At 42.4% G+C, this 23,214-nt stretch overlaps 1 protein-coding gene across 2 annotated transcripts; it reads right to left on the minus strand.

Moving 5' to 3' along the window:
• Positions 1-2,743: 2,743 nt before the first annotated feature.
• LOC132121301 (RUN domain-containing protein 3A) lies at positions 2,744-22,910 on the minus strand. Of its 2 annotated transcripts, none has more exons than XM_059530578.1 (12): positions 22,697-22,910; positions 22,418-22,540; positions 13,442-13,557; positions 13,186-13,313; positions 8,777-8,862; positions 8,480-8,569; positions 8,165-8,245; positions 6,262-6,424; positions 6,002-6,159; positions 4,826-4,945; positions 4,620-4,714; positions 2,744-3,583 (listed from the first exon to the last, which is right to left on the minus strand). In XM_059530578.1, exons 1-12 carry the CDS (start codon positions 22,702-22,704, stop codon positions 3,441-3,443), a joined length of 1,311 nt encoding a protein of 436 aa, XP_059386561.1. In that variant the 5' UTR covers positions 22,705-22,910; the 3' UTR covers positions 2,744-3,440. The 2 variants fall into 2 exon arrangements, with proteins under 2 accessions (XP_059386561.1, XP_059386563.1); XM_059530580.1 differs by lacking the exon at positions 22,697-22,910 and adding an exon at positions 22,122-22,275 and having other exon boundaries at positions 22,418-22,541.
• Between the last annotated feature and the right edge of the window lie 304 nt (positions 22,911-23,214).

Consider the following 23,214-nt stretch of genomic DNA (forward strand, 5'->3'; position numbering starts at 1 on the left):
TCGACTCGACGGCTATTTGCCTCGAAGTGGTCAGTATTCTCCAGCTGGTGCACAGCTCGGGGAAGTTCACCCCTTAGTTGTGAGGTGATGGAGGTTCTCTCCTTCCTACAGGAGCTGTTGGATAAGGGCAGAGCCCCCTCCACGCTCAAAGTTTACGTGGCAGCTATCGCAGCGTTTTCTGAGACAACGCTCGGTCAGTCAATAGGAAGGAACAATTTGGTCATCCGCTTCCTTAGAGGAGCTAGGAGGCTCATTCCTCCCAGACCTCCGTCAGTCCCTGTATGGGACCTCTCGACGGTTTTGGAGGCCATGAAAGGTTCCCCTTTCGGGCCTATCCAAACGATTAGCCTCAAATATCTGTCATTCAAGACAGTGTTCTTGTTGGCCCTCGCTTCAGTGAAGCGTGTGGGTGACCTGCACGCGCTCTCGGTGACCCCGACGTGGTTGGAGTTTGGGCCTAATGACTCAAGGGTCATACTCAAACCTAGGCACGGTTATGTGCCGAAATCCCTCAGCACACCGTTTCGTGCTCAGGTTATTTCCCTGTCTGCCCTGTCGGTGTCAGGAGAGGATGGAGACTCGAGTCTTCTTTGCCCCATTAGGGCTTTAAGAGCTTATGTGTCTCCCTCCGCTGTCTTCAGACAGACTGAGCAGCTGTTTGTCTCGTTCAGTGGACGTTCCAAGGGAATGGCTGTTTCGAGACAGAGCCTATCCAGATGGATAGTTGATGCTATAGCGTTAGCTTACGCTTCCAGGGGCCTTCAGTGCCCACTGGGCGTCAGAGCACACTCCACAAGAGGCGTCGCCTCGTCATGGGTGTGGTCTAGTGGGATCTCCTTACAGGATATATGTATGGCGGCAGAATGGGCCTCGCCGTCTACATTTATCAGGTTCTATAACCTGGAGGTTCCCGCCCTGCAAGCAAAGCTGCTGTCGGTATAGTTGAATCAGGGTCCTGATTGGAACTCTGAGATCGCAAGCGCTATGCGCTGCCGACTGTTATATGGGCAGTATTGCGTAAGACCCACATTACCACATTGGTCAGGCCTTGCCTTGATTATGTGATGTCATATTGCCGCGTCTACGGACGCTGCTAGATATGGGACGGAGGGTTCTTCCCCCCCCTCCTGTTCTAGGACTCTCTGTGAGTCCCTCTGGTGATTGTGCACTGTAAATCCTGGGCGTCGCTTCCAGGTTTATTGGTCTGTGATCCCTGCACGCACGGCCCTTTACATTGGGTTCCCGTAGCGTCTTAGCTAAGACGCAGTATGAGAGAACTCTCGTAAGAGAACGTACTCGGTTACTAACGTAACCTCGGTTCTCTCTAGAAGAGGGAACGAGTACTGCGTTCTCTGCCGTGCGTACGATTCACTCTGGTTCGCTTCGGCGATGAAATAAATCAGGTGAGTCAGCCTTTTCGAGCTCCCTTTATAGGGCTAGGCCACACCCATTTCGGCGGGAAGTGGCATGGAGGGCAGCCAATGAGCGAGCGAGCCGTCTCGCCTATGGCTGTGTGCTGCTGCAAATGCGCTTTACAATAATTCAAAATTAAGGATAATTTTTTGCTTCAGTGTATCGTGAAAAGAGACTTTTCCCGTAGCGTCTTAGCTAAGACGCAGTACTCGTTCGTTTTCACGCACAGCTACTAGAAGATTTACATCTGTCAGACAGGTTGCTGACGTCATCAAGCTTAGTTTGAGTCTGCGCGTCAGAAACGGAAGTGCTAAAAACCGCTAAAAATGGGCTTCACTTGTCTCAATTGAGTTCCAATGGGTTCGCTGTGTCCATTTCTTTTACTGTCTATGGTTTTCTGTCCCTGAAAGTAAAAACAAAAAAATGAAGCCGAAGTCTTGATTTTTTGTTTTGTTCGGACAAATGAAAAACGAAAATGTGCAGTTTTTTTTATTTTTCAGATTTCAATATTACTTTAAAAAACGAATTATACAAAGGTACACAGACCTTTTACAAAGTGACATTGCCAACTACTGGTCTGGCATGTAAAATAAGCGTTATAAGTCATTTTTGCGGCTCCTTGTCAACAGAGAATTATAAGTTTTTAGTAAAAAATAATAATAATAATTTGTGAATTAGTAATTCATGCATTCATTTTCTTTCAAAATCCTGCTCAGCTATCTCTTATCTTACCATCAGTTTCTATACCCATAAACAACAGTACCATGTATATACATTACACCCAAAAACACTCTAAAAATGGCATTTGAATCAGTCACTTGTCAAGTTACAGACCTAAAAACAAGAAAATACATTTAGAAGGTGGCTGTCCAGTGGAACAGAAGAGATGAACACAGAGTAAACAACTATGACTCACATTAGGACAAAAAGGCAGTTTTATTGCGATTTAAGTGATGAACAGCATAGTTTCCCATGGCTTTTTAAATGAAAAAATAATGGGCAATGAATAAAAAAAAAAGCTATTTTAGTTATTTAATGCTAATTGAGGGTAAACATCTGTCTAAGACAACACAGACACACATTCTCAAACAAATAGACTTTCAATTACACTGACAATGGAGGGGGGAAATCTAGCTTATCAGTTTTATATGATACCAGTGCAATAAAAATAAATGCAAGGTTTCAAAACTTCTGCTATTATACTGAAATGACAGTGGTCCACACACTGCAGACATATTGTAATGATGCAACAAAAGAAGACAAATAGATGTCAAACATACAGAACAATACAACAGTATGCAGATATATACTGGTCCATTTTTTTACGTCCGTCATTTTGTAATAGTATACTACCATCATGTGCAGAGTGATCCCATCTTCAAAGTTACGTCAAGAGGCAAGAAAAGAAGAATAAGGCAGCTATTCCAGAAATGTCTTTCATTTTATTACCTCTGTAATTGTACAGCAGACTGTAAAGACATACACATCTTCTTGTTTATCTTCTTAGTTCTTGCGTGTTGTTTGGCAGAAGAGAGATGTTTAGATGGTTGAAATGTGAGAATTTAAAAAATAAAGTGATGATAATGTTAAAATACTAACTAGTAACTATAATATGCTTTCTTTCACACATTTTTCATGGTAAATTTCTGACTGTAAGTGTCTGTATGGTTTTGTTTGTATGTGTTTTGTATGTATGTTCCCATAAAAGATTTTAAAGGGCAACAGAATGTGGGCTTTGAGACATTCAGTGCATAGTCCACAGTTTGCCTTCACTGGTTACCACAACAAGCCAGGAGAAAGGTTTGAACAGCAAACACATTCAGAGATACACTCATCTGAAAAGCTCTCACAGGATAAGTCTGTGTGGAAAATATCTCCCATCATAACTAAAGAGTTCTAGCTATATTTGATCAATGATACTTTTGTGAGAATTAGTGTAACAGGCTGCAGCTGAGCCATATTATCCTTGGATGTATTAGCTGACAGTGCAGTTTCTCTCTGCTTGTACTGGTCTCATTTGGTGGTCCCTAGCTAGGGGTTAGAGCAGGACTGGGCTCTGCGCTGATGTTTACCAGGCACTCAGTCGACCTCAAGCTTGGCAGGGACTTACAGCTGGGTAAAGAGGACAGAGAACCACATAGGCCTAACATAGAGGGAGTGTATTCTTTTTCTGAAATGAAAATGGAAGAAATGGAAATTATTATTAAACGCCAACAATTACATTAGGACTACAAACTTAGTTTACCCAAAAAAATAACAATTCTGACATCATTTACTCTACTTCATGTCATTACAAACCTCTATGCATTTCTTTCTTTTGCAGAACACAAAATATACTATCCCCCGAGGCTCCTACGAGAGGATTTATGAATGGTAGTGACGTGAGATAACTGATGCTGGTAGATCATGTGACCGTAACAACATAACAACATGGTAAATGTAGTATGTCAGGATTACATTTACACTACACACAATCATACTACAGAACATTCTTTTTTAAGTATTTATTCAAAAGAAGAAACTACTCAGAGTATGTGATTTTAGATGCAGCACACATATTTTTGGAGGGGGAGAGAATGATATAGAATCATGAAGAATGATGATTTGGATGAAAGATTACAAGGGCACATGAAAAAATAATGATGTGCGTGGATAATTCATTTAGATAAAAAATAAAAAAATAAAACACTTCAATGATCTACAGTATAAGAAATAGTTGTCAGTTCATGGTTTGAAGTGGTAGTTGTACATAGTAGCTGTTTTTTAGAAGGTCAATGGCTTGTCAAAGCAGGTTTAGATGGTTGTTCAGATGGATTACCATGATGGGTAACTAGTCTGTTTTTTCCATGCCAGTCTACTGTATTAACAACCATTCCATGTAAATGTGGCACACAACAGTATGTAAACACAGTATGGTAAATCAGTCTCTTCCTGTCTAAGTGGGTAGTTCCTGCTAGAATAAGCTGTAAAGAGGACCACACCTCATACTGATAGTCAAAAGTCTGTCAGCATTAGACTTTTGGGCACACAGTGCTGGTACACCATCTTGGTACAGCAACAAACTAGCTACCATGCTTAAAAAACCTGCTTGACCACCTATTACTGTAGCTCAGTTGATCAACCACCTAAACCTGAACTTGACAGCTAAGTCAAAACAAAGCTACAGTACCAAATTCAGCTTGTTGTAGGTGGATTTTAAGGTATACCTGCTGTGCACCAGGCTTTTCCATTCAGTTTCCTTTCTGTCCTCTGAGAACCTGTGGTTAAGCTTATATGTGGTTCCGGGCTTGGAAAACTACCCCTTAAAGACAACAACAGACCCACAGCAACACCATAAGTATATTTGCTGTTGAATTTCAAGTCTGGGATTTGAGTAAGTTGTTAGGCCACATGAAAAGGAGCCACTAATCACCTGTGGTACAGTTTCCTGTCCTCCTGGTTGTTGTAGTTTTGGAGAGATGGCCATTGGTTAACAAGAGGGATTGACAAATCCTTAGAGAGCGGATGTGATTCGCCTGGAATCAGACTTGTCCTGTGATACAGTTGAAGACAAAAAAAGTTTATGGACTTATTGCATACGTGTGTGTCACAGATTCTACTGGTTTTAGCAGCCACCAATTCGAAATGAATCAGAGATGATCAGTAGAATGTTCTAAATGCAAAATGTGACATTTCATTTTACACTGCTTTTGCAGCGCCAACCTGCAATTGTTAAATGAAAGAGCTACTTCTAAATGATGTAACCAGCATGAAGTAGTTTTGGTGGACTTAAGATAGTTTATTTAGATTTTACCATTATTATGTTACCATTTTTTCAGTGTATTTACTCTTATTTTATTACAATTATGGCATTACATCATCCTCCACAACCCCTAAAACCACCTGTCCTCAGACCATAAATCAATAAGTCATATAGATAAACATATGCATTAAGCATAATATTAAAATACCTTATATATAATATTATAAGAAATCCTTAAAAGAAATCATGACAGCTATTTGTCTTCTGTCCTTCTGTGCTCTTTCTATAGCACACCTATTCTGAATTCAGCGAGGCACTGGTGAGATTTATTGTAGTATTCTGACATAACCATAATCATATATTCTTTCTATAAACTAACTATTAACTACGACTTTTGTCTCAGTTAACTGCTAATTTGCTGCTTATTAATAGTTAATAAGGTAGTTGTTAAGTTTAGGTATGGGGTAGGATCAAAGGATCTAAAATATTGTCATGCAAAATTGCATTAATATGTGCTTTATACTGTAAGTACTAATAAACAGCTGATATGCTAGTAATATGCATGCTAATAAGCAACTAATTAATAGTGAGAATGAGTCCTTAAAATAAACTATTACCAATTGTTTTATTCATTCATTAAAATGAATGCTGGAAGTGTTTTTTTTTACATATTTATTTTTACAGTACATGTTTTTGAATCAGACAGATTTGAAATATATTGACTGATAAGAAAAATAGAAGAAGCAGAATGTAGGTGAATATGTCTGAACTGATTAATCCAAAATAATTCCTTAAACTTTCAGGTCTCAAGAATCAGTGGTGTGTGTGTGTGTGTGTTTCTCTCACAGTTGTTCCTGCAGCTCCAGTATGATGTTCTCCAGTTCTCTCTTCTCTTTCTGGCTCTGCAGCTTCAGTTCTTCCAGTCCAGCTGTTAGTTTTTTATTCTCCATCTCCACATTCTTCAGCTGAGATTCCCGCAGCCTTACCAGCTCCTCAAGGTACCCCTGAACACAAATAAAAACATACACACTTTAGCACAACATACTATATTCATTTGAGTGTTACTCACCCACTATAGGAACTCTTGTTTTGAATGTGTGTTTGACCTTTTGCGCATTGACAATCTTGAACCTCTGCTCCATCTTGCGGCACTTGTTCCTCCAGCTCTCCTCATCGGTGACCAGAGGGATGTACGGATGCTCGACACTGTCATCACTGTTACTGCTGTCCACACTCTGACTGTCCTCATCGTCACTAAGATAATCATAACTGAACCAAACACAACACAATATATCATAGCCAACAGAGCTGAATATTTGATTCTAGTCAATTTGAGCAACACTGAGCACTGGAAAATATTTTTCCATATTAATGAATCTGACCCTAAGCACTACTTTCAAATGTCTCGCATTACTCCATGGTCTTTCTTTTCATAGTAAACAAGGCGCCACATGTCATCATCCTCCCATTCATCCAGAGTTTATTTAATGATAACATTGTTATAATTAGTGATAACTGATTAACTGGCCAATATTTGACTAAAGTGAAAATATCACCACCAATCAATAACTGTATCTAACTTATATTCTTTCAGGAAACCATATGAACATCAAGCATAAAGTATAAAGTATATAATTAGTATAAAGTAGGGCTGCACAATAATGTTTACAACTGATAATAATGATAATTTAGCTCCAAGAATATAATTGCAATTATTAATCACTATGGTTGTATTGGAGATATTTCTTTAAAGGGTTAGTTCACCGAAAAATGAAAATTATGTCATTAATCCTCAAAGACCGAGACAGCCGCCCGCGTCTAAAAATAACTGTTGTGTTTTAATGTTTAATAACTTTTGAACCGCTAATCCAATCTGAATTTTTTTTAAAAAGTGATGTAAAGCAAAGATATCCTATTTCTCTCATTTGGATATTCAGAGGCGCCGTAGTGCACGTGATTACGTCATCACATTTTGACAACATTGATTCGTCAGAAAAAAACACCGCTTTCGTTCCTCTGAGCCAAACAGAAATAATTGTTGATGCTTAGTCGAGAACGAGTCAATCATTTGTTCGTTATCTGGCTCGGCTCAGTGTTCATCTTCAGTTCTCTCTTCAGAGCAGTTCAGTCAGAGTACTGTTTGAGTAAATGAATTACTCCGGGATATTGGTTTGTTTGAACTCCGAGGGAGTGTCAGCCACATTAAAAAAATTAACAGCTTAAGTCATTTGCGGATTAATGCGTATTAGAGACGCGAAACGTTTCAAACGATTCAGTTCGATTTGGTGAACTGGTTCAAAAAGATCCGGTTACATCGAATGATTCGTTCGCGAACCGGATATCACAAACTGCTCTGCAAACTGCAAAACTCTGTTTTGAACTCGCTCACAACAGACACGGAAGAGAAGACAATGCTGAATAAAGTCATAGTTTTTTACTATTTTTGGACCAAAATGTATTTTCGATGCTTCAAAAAAATCTAACTGACCCTCTGATGTCACATGGACTACTTTGATGATGTTTGTCTTACCTTTCTGGACATGGACAGTATACCATACACACAGCTTCAATGGAGGGACTGAGAGCTCTCGGACTAAATCTAAAATATCTTAAACTGTGTTCCTAAGATAAACGGAGGTCTTACGGGTTTGGAACAACATGAGGGTGAGTTATTAATGACATAATTTTCATTTTTCGGTGAACTAACCCTTTAACATCAGAATTATTGTACTTTCACATAAGCAATTCTCAAAATCTTGCAACTCATGCTTGTGGAGCGTGCTACCATGCAAGTTAATAGAAATGTCAAATAAAAACAACATTTTCAGAAAAAATAACCAGAGGGACAATATTTCCAAAAATTATGCATAATTAATTGAGAGAACAATTAAAATACTATTAAAATATGATTAATCGTGCACCCCTATAATAGAGGGATATAAATAAAATCTAAACATTGAAACCCACACCATTCCCTGTATGAAACTGTGTTGTATAAATGTTCTTCACCTTTGTGTGAATTTCAGATATGGAGTGTAGTCAATAACAGCCTCAGACTTCCCATCCAGAGCCTCCCCTTTCAAACAGAAACTGACAACAAACAGAACAGCAAGGATTACACAACATTGATTACATTGCATAACATTATAATTCGGTTCCAAAACCTGCATTCAAGTATCATATGCTTTATATGAGTGTGCCGTGCAGAGTTTCTTCCTATGTAAAACATTCCAAATCAATCACTTACCAGGTTCCATTTCAGTTGATTTTGAAACACAGCTTTATTCCTCAGTTTATTACCCCTTCCATTACCCACCCTCTTACCTAAAGTCAATGGCTCCAAGTCCGATGAGCATTCCGGTCAAAACAGTTGCTTCTTCTCGCAACATTATGGCACCTTCATCGTAGAACCTCCTGTAGACAAATATACACATGCAATATATAAACAAACACAATCACATTATAGATGCACCATATTATGTATTCGACAGTGTAACATTCATAATGCCTGTCTACATTGTTATGTTTAAACTGGATATGTGTAATGATTCCTGGGTGTGACTGTGTGAAAGAATCATATTTGTGGTTTGATTAATACTGAGTTTTCCCTTTCAGCCTGACCTGGTGGTGCGGCTATCTCGCAAAGCTGTGGCGATGTATTCAGACAGCCGTTTCTCCATCAGTGCAACCCGTATCCATGCTCTGCCCTAAAGACAAAGTCAAGCCAAGCTTCATCATACAAACCATATCAAATATCTGCATGAATATACTGCAGACACACCAATGAACACCTTTAAAAAAAATTGAGTTGATTAATAAATAAAATCATGCTTTTTTTTTTCATGATTTTGAATAAAATCATGCTTTTTTTGGAGAAAACCTTAAATTTTACAATTCACCAAAATACAGTACAGAGTATTCTGTAACTTTTTTGCAACAACTTTTGTTTCATAAACAGACATTCTTTACACAGCAACATGAAATACAATGATGTGTAAAATAGTACCCCAACAAAAAATGACTGTACTTTGTCATAGTACTGAAGGATATAATCATTTTCACATACCATGGTATTTATTTACTTACAAGGTCCACTTATAATGTTGGTGCCAAAAACAATCATATTTTAGTATTTCATGACTACCCGTTTTTCTATAATTTGCAGTTTTTTTATTTTTTATTTTTATAAATAAAAAACTGGTTAGAGTTCTGCAAGTTACATTATGTTTTTGTATGTACACCATGCTCTTTTATCTCAATACATAAAAAAACGATTCCTAAAAGATTATTTCATAGAAAAATAGTTTTATTCACCTTCATTTCATTCTAAACCTATATGACTTTCTTTCTTCTGTGAAACAAAAAATATATGAAAATAATAATAATAATTATTATTATTATAAGTATAACTTGAAGAAAGTTGGTAACCCATGTTTTTGTAATGCTGCCTTCAAATATATGGACTAAAAAAAACACTGAGACATTTCTCAAAAAATCTAATTTTATGTTGCACAGAAAAAAAGAAAGTTATAAAGATTTGTCAAGATTTGTCAAGAAAGTTATAAAGATTTGTCAAGATCCAAGATGGCGCCGCACATGGCTGCTTCAGTGCTTGGCTCTCCAGTGTTTGTACTTTTTTTGTTCGTTTTTCCTGTTTTTTGTTTAACAAACACGATCAGTTTCACCAGGGATGAACTGCTGAACATTCGGCAGAACACACCACATGATATTTTTCCGGATTTCTATTATACAGACGTTTTACTGAACATTGTTATCGGAGGAGCAGCGGCGCTGATCAAGCGCTTCAAGACGCGCAGACGGGGAAAGCGAGCGGGAGCGCTCGTCAGACTCAGGAAGCGCGGATTTCGAACGCCGTTGCCTAGCATCCATCTCGCAAATCTCCGCTCTCTACCCAACAAAACGGACGAACTCCTTCTGCTCTCTCGGACAAATAAGGATTTCTCTCACTCTGCTGCTCTGTGTTTCACGGAAACCTGGCTGAATGACGCCATACCGGACAGCGCACTCCATCTGCCGGGCTTTCAGCTGTTTAGAGCGGATCGCGACGCAGAATCAACGGGGAAATCGCGCGGCGGCGGGACATGCTTTTACATCAATGAACGGTGGTGTACAGATGTAACTGTATTAAAGAAGATGTGCTGTCCTGATCTAGAAACGCAGTTTATCAACTGCAAGCCGTTCTATTCGCCGCGGGAGTTTCACTCGTTCATTCTGGTTAGTGTTTACATCCCTCCTCAAGCGCAAGTAAGTCTGGCTTTACAGAAACTCGCTGATCAGATCACAGACACAGAACAACAACACCCGGACTCTGTTTTAATCATTCTTGGGGACTTTAATAAAGCCAATCTCTCCCATGAACTGCCAAAATACAGACAGCATGTTACCTGTCCCACCAGAGACAGTAATATACTGGATCACTGTTACACCACAATAAAGGATGCATATCACTCTGTTCCACGAGCAGCTTTGGGACGTTCTGATCACTGTCTGGTTCATCTTATACCGACCTACAAGCAGAAACTTAAATCTGCTAAACCTGTAGTAAAGACTGTGAAGAGATGGACCAGCGAAACAGAGCAGGATTTACAATCTTGTTTTGACATCACAGACTGGAGCGTTTTTGAAGCTGCTACCACCGATCTGGACGAACTCACAGAGACCGTAACATCCTATATTAGTTTCTGTGAGGATATATGCATTCCTACCAGGACTTATTTAACATTCAACAATGATAAGCCATGGTTTACAGTAAAACTCAGACACCTTCGTCAGGCCAAAGAGGATGCCTACAGAAATGGGGACAGGGTCTTGTACAATCAGGCCAGGAACACACTGAACAAAGAGATTAGAGCGGCTAAAAAGACCTACGCTAAAAAGTTGGAAGACCAGTTTACTTCCAACGACTCTACTTCAGTTTGGAGAGGACTGAGAGCCATCACAAACCACAAGACACCATCCCCTTGCACTGAGGCTAATCAACGACTTGCTAACGACCTGAATGAGTTTTATAGTAGATTTGAAACCCCCAACACCCACTCTGACCATCTCCCTGCACAACCATTAACACCTCCTGCAATCCCCCTCTCCATACCTCCTGCAATTCAAATCTGTGAAGATGATGTGCGCCAGGTCTTCAAGAAAAACAAAAGCACCAGAAAAAAGAAAAAGCAAAAAGAAAAGCACCAGGCCCAGATGGCGTTACACCAGCCTGTCTGAAAACCTGTGCTGACCAGCTGGCCCCCATCTTTTCACAGATCTTCAACAGATCTCTGGAGTTGTGTGAAGTGCCTTCCTGCTTCAAACGCTCCACCATAATCCCCATTCCAAAGAAACCCAAGATAACAGGACTTAACGACTACAGACCTGTGGCTCTAACGTCTGTCGTCATGAAGTCGTTTGAAAAACTGGTTCTGGCTTATCTGAAGGACATCACTGGACCCTTACTAGACCCCCTGCAGTTTGCGTACCGAGCAAACAGGTCCGTGGATGATGCAATCAACATGGCATTGCACTTCATCCTGCAACATCTGGACAAAACAGGGACTTATGTGAGGATCCTGTTTGTGGACTTTAGTTCGGCTTTCAACACCATCATCCCAACAACCCTCCAGACCAAACTGACCCAGCTCTCTGTTCCTAGCTCTATCTGTCAGTGGATCACCAGCTTTCTGACAGATAGGCAACAGTTAGTGAGACTGGGGAAATTCATGTCAAACAGCTGCTCCACCAACACTGGTGCCCCTCAGGGATGTGTTCTCTCCCCTCTGCTCTTCTCCCTGTACACCAACGACTGCACCTCTAAAGACCCCTCTGTCAAGCTCCTGAAGTTTGCAGACGACACTACAGTCATCGGCCTCATCCAGGACGGTGACGAGTCTGCTTACAGACAGGAGGTTGAGCAGCTGGCTGTCTGGTGCAGTCTTAACAACCTGGAGCTGAACACGCTCAAAACAGTGGAGATGACTGTGGACTTTAGGAGAAACCCCCCTGCACTTTCCCCACTCACCATCATGAACAGCACTGTGACTGCAGTGGAGTCATTCAGATTCCTGGGAACCACCATCTCTCAGGACCTGAAGTGGGACAATCACATTGGCTCCATTGTGAAAAAAGCCCAACAAAGGTTGTACTTCCTTCGCCAGCTGAGGAAGTTTAACCTGCCACAGGAGCTGCTGAAACAGTTCTACTCAGCCGTCATTGAGTCAGTCCTGTGTACTTCAATTACTGTCTGGTTTGGTTCAGCTACAAAATCAGATATCAGAAGACTACAGAGAACTGTTCGGACTGCTGAAAGGATTATTGGTGCTCCCCTGCCCACCCTCCAAGAACTGTACACATCCAGAGTGAGGAAAAGGACTCAGAAAATCACTCTGGATCCCTCACATCCAAGTCACCCCATCTTTGAACTTTTGCCATCTGGCCGGCGCCTCAGAGCCGCAAATACAAGAACAGCAAGGCACAAGAATAGTTTCTTCCCCCAGGCAATCTACCTCATGAACAGTTAAATGTTTCCCACTTAAACTTATGCAAAAATGTGCAATATCCTTATATTTATTTGTTACCCCTCCATCCTAGAACATTCCTGCATCTCACTCAATCCTATTCCATTATCATTTATAGCACAATTGTTTATACACTTATTTATTTGCCAATTTGTAAATCTCCTGTAAATGTTTTTTTTTTTTTTTTTTTTTTTTTTTTTGTCTGTGTGTTGTTGTCTCTGTTTACTGGAAGCTTATGTCACTAAAACAAATTCCTTGTATGCGCAAGCATACTTGGCAATAAAGCTCTTTCTGAACATGTAAATGAAGAAAGAATTTTTGAGTGAACTATCCATTTAATTCTGCTTCTTACTTAATGTACTCCATTGTACTTCTATCTTACCATAACTGTGGCACAAAAGAAGTACAGTGGATTTTTTTTTGTTTGTGTATTAAATTCAAGCATTAATGATTATTGTAATTACTCATTCTACTATAAATATTTTAAGTAGAGATTTGTGTTCCCACCTTTGCTCGTGAGGAGTTGATGTTCTCCATGTTCTCAATGCTGCTTATGCAGTTATTGGGCACTTTACTGCAGGCCAGACGGATGAAGTCCCAAAAACTACGCTGACCATCAAACCAGCTGCCGGAGCCTGCAAAAGATATGATGTGAGAGATCACCTTCATTTGAATCACTGACTTAAATTCTGTATGTCCTTAATGTTCTTATAGAGTAAAAGTCTACTGCTAGTGTAAGTATACTAGTGATATGCGTTCTGACCTTTAAATCGGTGGCTGAGGATGTGTTCCAGAATAGCAGCGAAGTTAATGAACTCCTCAGATGAGTCATCGATGGGCTCAGCTGTGTACTTCTCTAGCAGTGTCTTCACTGAAAACCTGCCATTCAAACAAAAACAATACAATGTACTTCAATATGGAAAAAAAATGACCTGGTTTCCATTTTGTTTTAAGACCTAAAGTACACCACTGATACCATGTGGGTTTGTTTTTCTTGTTGATTTCATCTGTATCCAAGACATTTTCTTTCTTATTTCTTTAAGTTTAACACTGTGTTATCTGCATTGTGGACCACAATTGAAATCCCCATACTTTCAGAACGACTTTATACTTAAGTGTGAACTGAGTATAATGTTTTCAGGCACTTAATTACTTACAATTAAACTTAAATGTTTTATAGTAAATATATATCACATCATATTGGTTAAACTTAAGTGTGTTTTTTTAACTCAGTTAAGCAGAACATAAGCATATCTTCACATGCAACTTCACAATTACTTCTACTGTCTTTGAGATATAGTTAAAGTGTACTGTTGTGTTTAATGTCATTTTATGGAAACTTGACGGTCGGTCATGTATTTAAATATATTTGTAAATACACATTTGTATTTAAGTTTATACACATTTGTTTATTACCTTTAAAATATATTAACTTTAAATGTACTGTCAAATAACATTATAACTGTCACAAACACGCCAGGTTCCACCTCCACACAATCACGGCGCACACCCTCACCTGAATTCTAAACATCACCACCTGATCCTCATCACCTGTCATCCACCACAGCACCATAAAAGCCACACACACGCACCCAGTCATTGTCCGGTCACGTTCGCGACAAGATCATTCCTGCGCTATCTATTAAGACTAACTCCTCTTTACTTTCTCCCCAAGGATAACCTCCGAAGACCCTTCTTCCATCTTCTCTCCAAGGATTGCCTCCAAGATCCTCCAAAACCCCACGGTGCGTGTGTGTGGCCCCTTCCTTCCCGGCACGGATCCCAACACCCATCCACTCCTCACTTCCCGCTCCTCTGCTTGTGTCAATTCAATAAATACCATCTTTCATCTGTTACTCCTCTGTCTCTGAGTGATCCGTAACAGATGACCGGACCCGCACCAAGAGACACAAGCATGAGCCTCACGGATCCCTTCCAAGAACTAGTTGATGCACTCCATCGGACACTCATGACAGCACCTGCATCACCACCTCCAGCGAGCACTTCCGCGGATCCCATCATCCCTCCTTCACCTGCCGTGCACGCCAGTCCCATGGCACGGCCAGCGCCCTACTCTGGTTCGGCGGAGGAATGCAGGGGATTCTTACTTCAGTGTTCACTGGTCCTGGAGATGCAACCGCTCTCATACCCAACGGATCGAGCTAAGGTAGCTTTCATTATCTCCCAGTTGCAAGGCAAGGCATTACAGTGGGCAGATTCTCTCTGGACCCAGAATAACCCTGTAACCCAGTCATATTCTAGCTTCATCGAACAAGGGAATATGTCTGTCAATGATTATGCCTTGCAGTTCAGAACTCTGGCGGCCTCTAGTGGGTGGAACGAACAGGCCCTTTTCACTACCTATCGCCAAGGATTGGAGCCCAGAGTGCGGTTGCATCTCGCTGCATACGAGGATATCATCGGCCTTGAGCGATTCATCCAGCTGTCCATCCGCTTCGCTACTCGTATGCAGTCGTGCTTAGAAGAGCACCAGGGCCAGGCGCATTCCTCCTCTCCGCCCTCCTCGATTCTGGGTCAGCCGGCAACTTCATCTCCGGCGCCCTCTGCCGTCAACTCAGGCTCCCAACCTCGGCCACGCCGGCCGCTTACCAAATCCACACCATCACCGGCAGGCCGTTAAGCAAGAAATATGTACACCACTGCGTGGGCCCAATCTCCCTCCAAACAGGACTCCTTCACCACGAGGATATCCATCTGCTGGTCCTGGAGGATTCCACCGCTGACGTCATCCTAGGGCGCCCATGGTTGGAGCAGCACAACCCGGTTATCTCCTGGAAGACCGGAGAAATCCTGAAGTGGGGCGAAGCCTGCTTTCAATCATGTATCTCCGGCTGTCCAGTTCCCGTGGAACGTCCTCCCAAATCACTACCAGTCTACACCACCTCTATTGAAAGCCCTGTCGTCAACCAGTCCATCTCCATACCCCAGTGCTACGCCCCCTTCAGTGATGTCTTCTGCCCGAAGCGGGCCTCCAAGCTGCCTCCACACCGGCCATGGGACTGTGCAATAGATCTGCTGCCGGGTGAACCAGTGCCTAGGGGACGGATCTATCCCCTATCCGTTCCTGAGGAGAAGGCCATGGAGGATTACATCAGGGAGGCGCTGGCTCAAGGATACATCCGCCCATCTACCTGCCCTGCTGCTTCGAGTTTCTTCTTCGTGGCCAAGAAGGATGGAGGTTTACGGCCATGTATAGATTACAGAGCCCTCAACAAGATAACTCAGAAGTTTCGCTATCCTCTTCCCCTCGTCCCAGCGGCCCTAGAACATCTCCGTGGTGCCATTGTATTCTCCAAGTTGGACCTCCGCAGCGCGTATAACCTCATCCGGATACGCGAGGGGGACGAGTGGAAGACAGCCTTCATTACCCCTACTGGCCACTACGAGTACTGCGTGATGCCGTATGGGCTAGTAAACGCCCACTCCGTATTCCAGGATTTCATGCATGAGGTGCTCCGGGATTTCCTCCATCAATTCGTCCTAGTTTACATCGATGACATCCTGATATACTCCCGGAGCCAGGCCAAAGATCGACGCCACGTTGCGGAGGTCTTGCAACGCCTGAGGGACTTCCAGCTCTACCTAAAGGCAGAGAAGTGCTCATTCCATCAGCCCTCAGTGCAGTTCCTTGGCTATACCATCGACCGCAGTGGCATCCGGATGGACGACGGGAAGGTTAGCGCCGTCCGGGATTGGCCCATTCCTACCACCATAAAGGAACTACAACGATTCCTTGGCTTCACTAACTTCTATAGACGATTCATTCAGAACTTTAGTACCATCACCAGTCCTCTAACCAACCTCCTTCGTCATAAGCCCAAGTCCCTGTCATGGACTCCTGCCGCCACCGAAGCCTTCCAGGCCTTGAAGCTGGCCTTTACGACCTCCCCACTCCTTGTGCATCCTAACCCAGATCTGCCATTCGTCGTGGAGGTGGACGCCTCTACCACCGGAGTGGGTGCGGTCCTGTCTCAGCAGCAGGGGACGCCCAGCCGCCTCCATCCATGTGCCTTCTGCTCCAGGAAGCTCAACCCGGCGGAGGTAAATTACGACATTGGTAACAGGGAGCTACTTGCCATCAAGCTTGCCCTGGAGGAGTGGAGACATTGGCTGGAGGGAGCCAAACACCCTTTTCAAGTTCTCACTGACCATAAAAATCTGGAATACCTTAGAGCAGCCAAGAGACTCAACCCCAGACAAACCCGCTGGGCGCTATTCTTCACCCGCTTCCAGTTCTCCATCACTTACCGCCCTGGGGCAAAGAATGTTAAGGCCGATGCTCTGTCCAGATGTTACTCACTCGAAGAGAGGTCTGAGAACCCCGAACCCATCCTCCCAGACAAGGTAATAGTTGCCCCTATCACTTGGTCTGCAGAGACCCTACATCCAGCCGAAGCTCCTAACAACACTCCGCCGGGTTGCCCACCAGGACACCAGTACATCCCTAGGACACGTCGCACTCCTCTCATCCACGCCACCCATACATCACTTGGCACTGGTCACCCGGGGGTCAATGAAACCCTCTCGTTGCTACGGGAATGCTTCTGGTGGCCCAACATGGCCTCGGATGTAAGAAGGTACGTGAGTGGATGTAACAGCTGCGCCATGTCCAAGAGTCCTCGCCATCTACCATCTGGCAAACTCCATCCTCTGCCCGTCCCCAATCGCCCGTGGTCACACCTAGGAGTGGATTTCATGACCGACCTTCCACCCTCTGATAATAACACATGTATTCTGATTAGGGTTGGGACAACGCATCGAGGTCATCGATGACGTCGACGCAAAAAATACGTAGACGCAAAATATGTGCATCGATTTGTCGACCTGTTTTTATTTCTCTAAAAAACGTTTGCAAAACGTTTACCTTATGTGCGCTGAATATACGCGATGGCCGGATCAACATTCTGTCCAACGTTATATAACCAATCCAGGGGTTTTTCTGCATTGATCTTTTTTTTTGGCGGCTGTCAAAGCCTTATTTGATCGGTGAGTGACAGTGACAGGGCACGTACGAGAGAGAGCCCCGGCTGCGCGTGCACTCACAGTCTTCAAACAACACGAGCGCTTCTTGCTCTCTCCCTCCCTTGTGCATATTAATCAAAATCATTAAACACGATAGAAAAAGGGCGCAACACCAAAGTTTCACGCGCGCTCGCGCACTCACAGTCTTCAAACTACACGAGCGCTTCTTGCTCTCTCCCTCCCTTGTGCATATTAACCAAAATCATTAGACACGATAGAAAAAGGGCGGAACGCCAAAGTTTCACGTGGAGCATTCGGAGATTTTTTTTTCTCCATGACAGGCTGCTGGCTCCCACTGTTAATTTTTTTTTTTTTTTTTTGTAAAAGCACTCTCTGTATTAACTTAAAGCCCTCAAGTTTACATTTACATACTGTATTCTTTCAATTGCTCTAAACAAGTATTTTGGGTGAACTTTTTTATTGAATACTAGACATCTGAAAGAACTTCTTTTTTTCAGTAAGCTAGGCCCTATGTGTTCAGTAAGCTTGTTTCAGTAAGCTATGTGTTTTCAAGGTTTCAAGGTTTTATTGAATGCTGTCTCTATACAAGTGCAAAGTAATGCATTCTTAGTCAGTCTTTTATTTTGTAATTTTAAGAGCAATAAACATATTGCAATGTTAAGGAATTGATGTTTTTTCCATTCAGATATGTAAATCAACATGTATAAATTGTTAGTAGTCAATTAATGGGGAGATAATCGAAATCAAATCGGTCTGAAAAATTAATCGTTAGATTAATCGATGCATCGAAAAAAATAATCGCTAGATTAATCGTTTAAAAAATAATCGTTTATCCCAGCCTTAATTCTGATTGTTGTGGATAGATTTTTTAAAGCTTGTCGTCTTCTTCCTCTGAAGGGTCTCCCCACTGCCATGGAAACGGCAGAACTGATGTTTAACCATGTCTTCAGGTACTTCGGCATTCCAGAGGACATAGTGTCGGATCGGGGCCCCCAATTCATCTCCCGGGTATGGAAAGCATTCCACTCCCTCCTAGGTGTGGCCATCAGCCTGTCCTCCGGCTACCACCCGCAGTCCAACGGGCAGACGGAAAGGAAGATCCAGGAGATCGGACGCTTCCTCCGTACCTTCTGTCACGGCCACCAGAACTCCTGGAACCAATTCCTGGGGTGGGCCGAGTACGCACAGAACTCCCTCCGTCAACCCACCACCGGACTCACACCCTTCCAGTGCGTACTCGGCTACCAGCCACCTCTGTTCCCCTGGTCTGGAGAGCCCTCTGATGTTCCCGCGGTCGACTATTGGTTCCGGGAGAGCGAGAGGGTCTGGGACGCGGCCCATCACCAACTACAACGGCACTCCGTAGACGCAGGACGGCAGCCGACCTTCGCCGTTCCGAGGCCCCCCAGTACCAACCCGGTCAGAAGTTCTGGCTGTCTACCCGGGACATCCGCCTGTGTCTACCCTGCCGCAAGCTTAGTCCCAGATTCATTGGCCCATTCACAATCACTCAGCAGATCAATCCGGTCACCTACAAACTGCAACTTCCTCCCGAGTACCGGATTCACCCCACTTTCCATGTCTCACTCCTGAAACCTCACCACCCTTCTGTTCTTCCCTCCACAGAACCTGGCGAGACGGAAGCCCCCCCTCCTCTCCTCCTAGATGACGGCGCAGCCTACTTGGTCAAGGACATCCTGGACTCCCGCCGGCGTGGTGGGCAGCTGGAGTACTTAGTGGACTGGGAAGGTTACGGTCCAGAGGAACGCTCCTGAGTCCCACGCAACGACATCTTGGACCCCGCCTTGCTGGATACCTTCCACTCCAGACACTCCAACCGACCAGCTCCCAGGGGTAGAGGACGCCCACCAAGACGTCGGGGTCCCCGGCCCTCAGGAGCGGGCCCTGGGGAGGGGGGTACTGTCACAAACACGCCAGGTTCCACCTTCACACAATCACGGTGCACACCCTCACCTGAATTCTAAACATCACCACCTGATCCTCATCACCTGTCATCCACCACAGCACCATAAAAGCCACACACACGCACCCAGTCATTGTCCGGTCACGTTCGCGACAAGATCATTCCTGCGCTAACTATTAGGACTAACTCCTCTTTACCTTCTCTCCAAGGATAACCTCCGAAGACCCTTCTTCCATCTTCTCTCCAAGGATTGCCTCCAAGATCCTCCAAAACCCCACGGAGCGTGTGTGTGGCCCCTTCCTTCCCGGCACGGATCCCAACACCCATCCACTCCTCACTTCCCGCTCCTCTGCTTGTGTCAATTCAATAAATACCATCTTTCATCTGTTACTCCTCTGTCTCTGAGTGATCCGTAACAATAACATAATAACATCATTGTAATGAGGGGCCAAAGGAGTGAGGATCTATGTGTAACTTTATTAAAAAGGAAGAGTGGCAATACAGGCAGGGTAAATCACCAATACACAGGGTTATCAGAGACGAGGCCAAAGCAGAGTCAGAGAACAGGCAGAGGGTCGAGGCAGGCAGCAAATAATCGTGAAACAGTGTGTGAGTCCGTCTGTCTGTGTGGCTTAAATAGTCCCAGGAATGAGCAACAGGTGCACGTTCAATCAGCACAAGGTACATGGTTATGGGAAATTAAGTACGGGGAAAGAGTTAGTACTCAGGTGATGGTGCACTCTGGTGCCGATCAGGGAGAACCACAGAGGCCATCTTTAAAGGCTTAAAAGATTATTAAAACATCATTTAAAATGTACTTTTAAATTAAACCTTTTAATTTGACATTATTACAAAGTGAACTATTTCAAAGTGTACTTACAGTAAGTCTGTTAAAAACATGATCTTAAAAAAACATACTCTCTTTAAAGTACATTTAAGTGCCTAATTTATTATTATGATCTGCAAGTACACTACAAGTGCACAGTCAATACAATCAAGTGCACTTTCTTTTCACAAGGAATAATTATAAAAAGATAGGTTATCTATAGGTAAAGCATTACCACAATCTATATCAAAGAGAATGTCTTTATATTTGTCCATACTACATTGTTTATTAATATAAAAAATAAAATACAACAATAAGACACAAAATCTTTGATTTTTTTAAAACACTATGTCTGCGCTAAGTTAAAAGCCAGTAGCAAGAAGCAATGGTGAGGTAATAGCCAGTGATGGTCTGATGCATGTGTTCCGTTGAACTGTGTGGATCAATGCACTAAATTATTCTTTCTGATAAATTACTAAACCATTTTCTACTTAACTACTTATTGTACTTCATCTTTAAAAAAAGGTCATGAATACAACTGCTTCCAACTGAGTGACATACATTAAAGTACATACAGTACATTTCTTATGTATGAGTTCTACTGTATGTACAATATGCATATTTTGTCATGTTGTTAACGTAATACTGAATGTCACCTGCTTTCTTGCTATGAATATTTTTAGGCTAAATACAGTATATTAAATGGGGCTTTTTAGAATCAAATCTGGGTTATGTGATAACTTACCTGAAAAACTACATCTAATTTTTTTCCTACAACTTAAAAATCGTCTGACATTGTTGTTTTACCTTTTTTGTAAATGCTATTTGACTTTCTTTGCACATTTGCTTTGTAATCACTAGGTCAGTACTTCTGCCTATGTCACTTGTGACCTTTCCAACATGACTGCATACTGCATAAAGTCGAACTAGTGCAAGACGACCATTTGTAGTTAAAAAATGAATACGCTTTCTTAGAAAATGACAGATCGTTTCACAAGATAAGACCTTTATTCCTCAGCTGGGATCGTGTAGAGCCCTTTGAAGCTGCACTGAATCTGCAATTTGGACCTTTATATACTGTATCATTTACGGTGTCCCCACCCATAACTACACAAAATATAATTAAATGCATAATATGGCATAGTCATACATGAAGCAATGTTACTCCTGCCAATGCCAAAAGCAGCAGTGACTTCACCGTCAATTGTTCTGTTCACAACAATGACTCTTTCAGTACACAGCAGTACAATATGCAGAGTACGACATGACAGCCAAAAGCTCCCACATTATATTAGGTGTCCTGACTCCTAACAAATTTTAATTAGGCCTACATGCAAGTATTTTTTTTATATAAGTACAATGTAAAAACATGTATGTGTACAATAAATGTTTTATCAAATTATTATTATTATTTTAATGATTAAATATATGGGAATGCAAAACCATCATTTTTTATTTATTTATTAAATATTGATTTTATTTTTGTATCATTGTGACCCCTATTCTCTGTACAGCACAGCGGATTCCCAGCGGCCCTGCTGCCCTTGCGGGAGGAAGGTTGTCGTCATAGCAACGACATCATCCGGGGAATACAGAGCTAAATCACATTGCATGCCATGTCCGGTTTCAAAAATAATCAGTGTACACACATTTGATAAAGCAGCCTTAATAATTAGCTTATAGACTCACATTGCATAGTAAACAAAAGTTAGCCGAAGACCTTGAGCAATCCAGACCTTCGTATTCAGTGTTTACGATGTATAGCCCTCATAATACGTAACTCCAAAGCCGCAGATTTCGGTGAAAACGTCACGTTTGTTTTCAGCAAGTCTCTTCGTGTTTTCTATATGAATTACAGTAACAAATGAAGCAGAAAAATACATATTTTCGGACGGATCCATGGACAGACTCCGCTGAAGGCCATAAATATCGCAACATACATGGCCTAACTTTACATATATGGCTTCTGAAAGCATCTCACCCACCTACAAACTGTGATGAGGTTTTTTCTCTCCACGGCGATGCTCCTGGAGAAGCCTTTCTTGGACTGTGCACCCATAGCCATCGCGGACTGCATGAAACTCTGCTCCATCCCACTGGACCCCTCCCTTAAGCCACAAATACACACACAACCGCATTCAGAGACGAGGCATGACAGGCGAAGACAGTCGATTTAGAATCGCCTTCTCCTCAACTGTTAAAGTGCAGACGAACAGAGAGACACTGATGGCGAACGTCTGGTGCAGAACCTCCTCTATACTGACCTCATCATGATCTCAGCATTCCCGGATCAGCAACATCATTTTAGGATGATTCACACTCATTTAAACTCGCAGGGGAAGCGCTTCATATGAAACGACAGTGAGATCGAATTCATAAGATGAATTAACTGGAAATGTTATTGCAGGTGGGTCCTACAAGGCTGGGATGCGCGTGAAGGACGTACGCGCAGACCTTTCCCGTGAACCCAAGCACCCGCTAGAGGGCTTCAGTCAAGACTGAGAGGTGTTAGCGACTATGGAAGCAGATTAATCTCAAATATAATTCACGCAAAAAACATGTTTCACACATGCGTAGACAATTTTACATGCATGAAACCTAATTCACGTACACACAAAAAAATATCCACGTGCGTGAAAAAAAAATATATTCACAAAAAGCAATTCACATGCGCAAAATAAAATTATATAGTCATAAAATACATTTCACAAATGCAAAACACAATTCGTAGATATACAACTGTGCACAAAAACCTTTGAATGTTTAAAATGTATGAGTGTAT

The sequence above is a fragment of the Carassius carassius genome, chromosome 39 (assembly GCF_963082965.1).
Source record: "Carassius carassius chromosome 39, fCarCar2.1, whole genome shotgun sequence".
NCBI lineage: Eukaryota > Metazoa > Chordata > Actinopteri > Cypriniformes > Cyprinidae > Carassius > Carassius carassius.

Bases quoted from the DNA above. Each gene is read 5' to 3' on its own strand.
- LOC132121301 (XM_059530578.1), bottom strand. The intron at 8,570-8,776 runs GTCAGGCTGAAA...ATTTGTCTACAG, and splicing joins CGAGATAGCCGCACCACCAG to GAGGTTCTACGATGAAGGTG. The intron at 4,715-4,825 runs GTGATTAGTGGC...GTTGTCTTTAAG, and splicing joins GACAGGAAACTGTACCACAG to GGGTAGTTTTCCAAGCCCGG.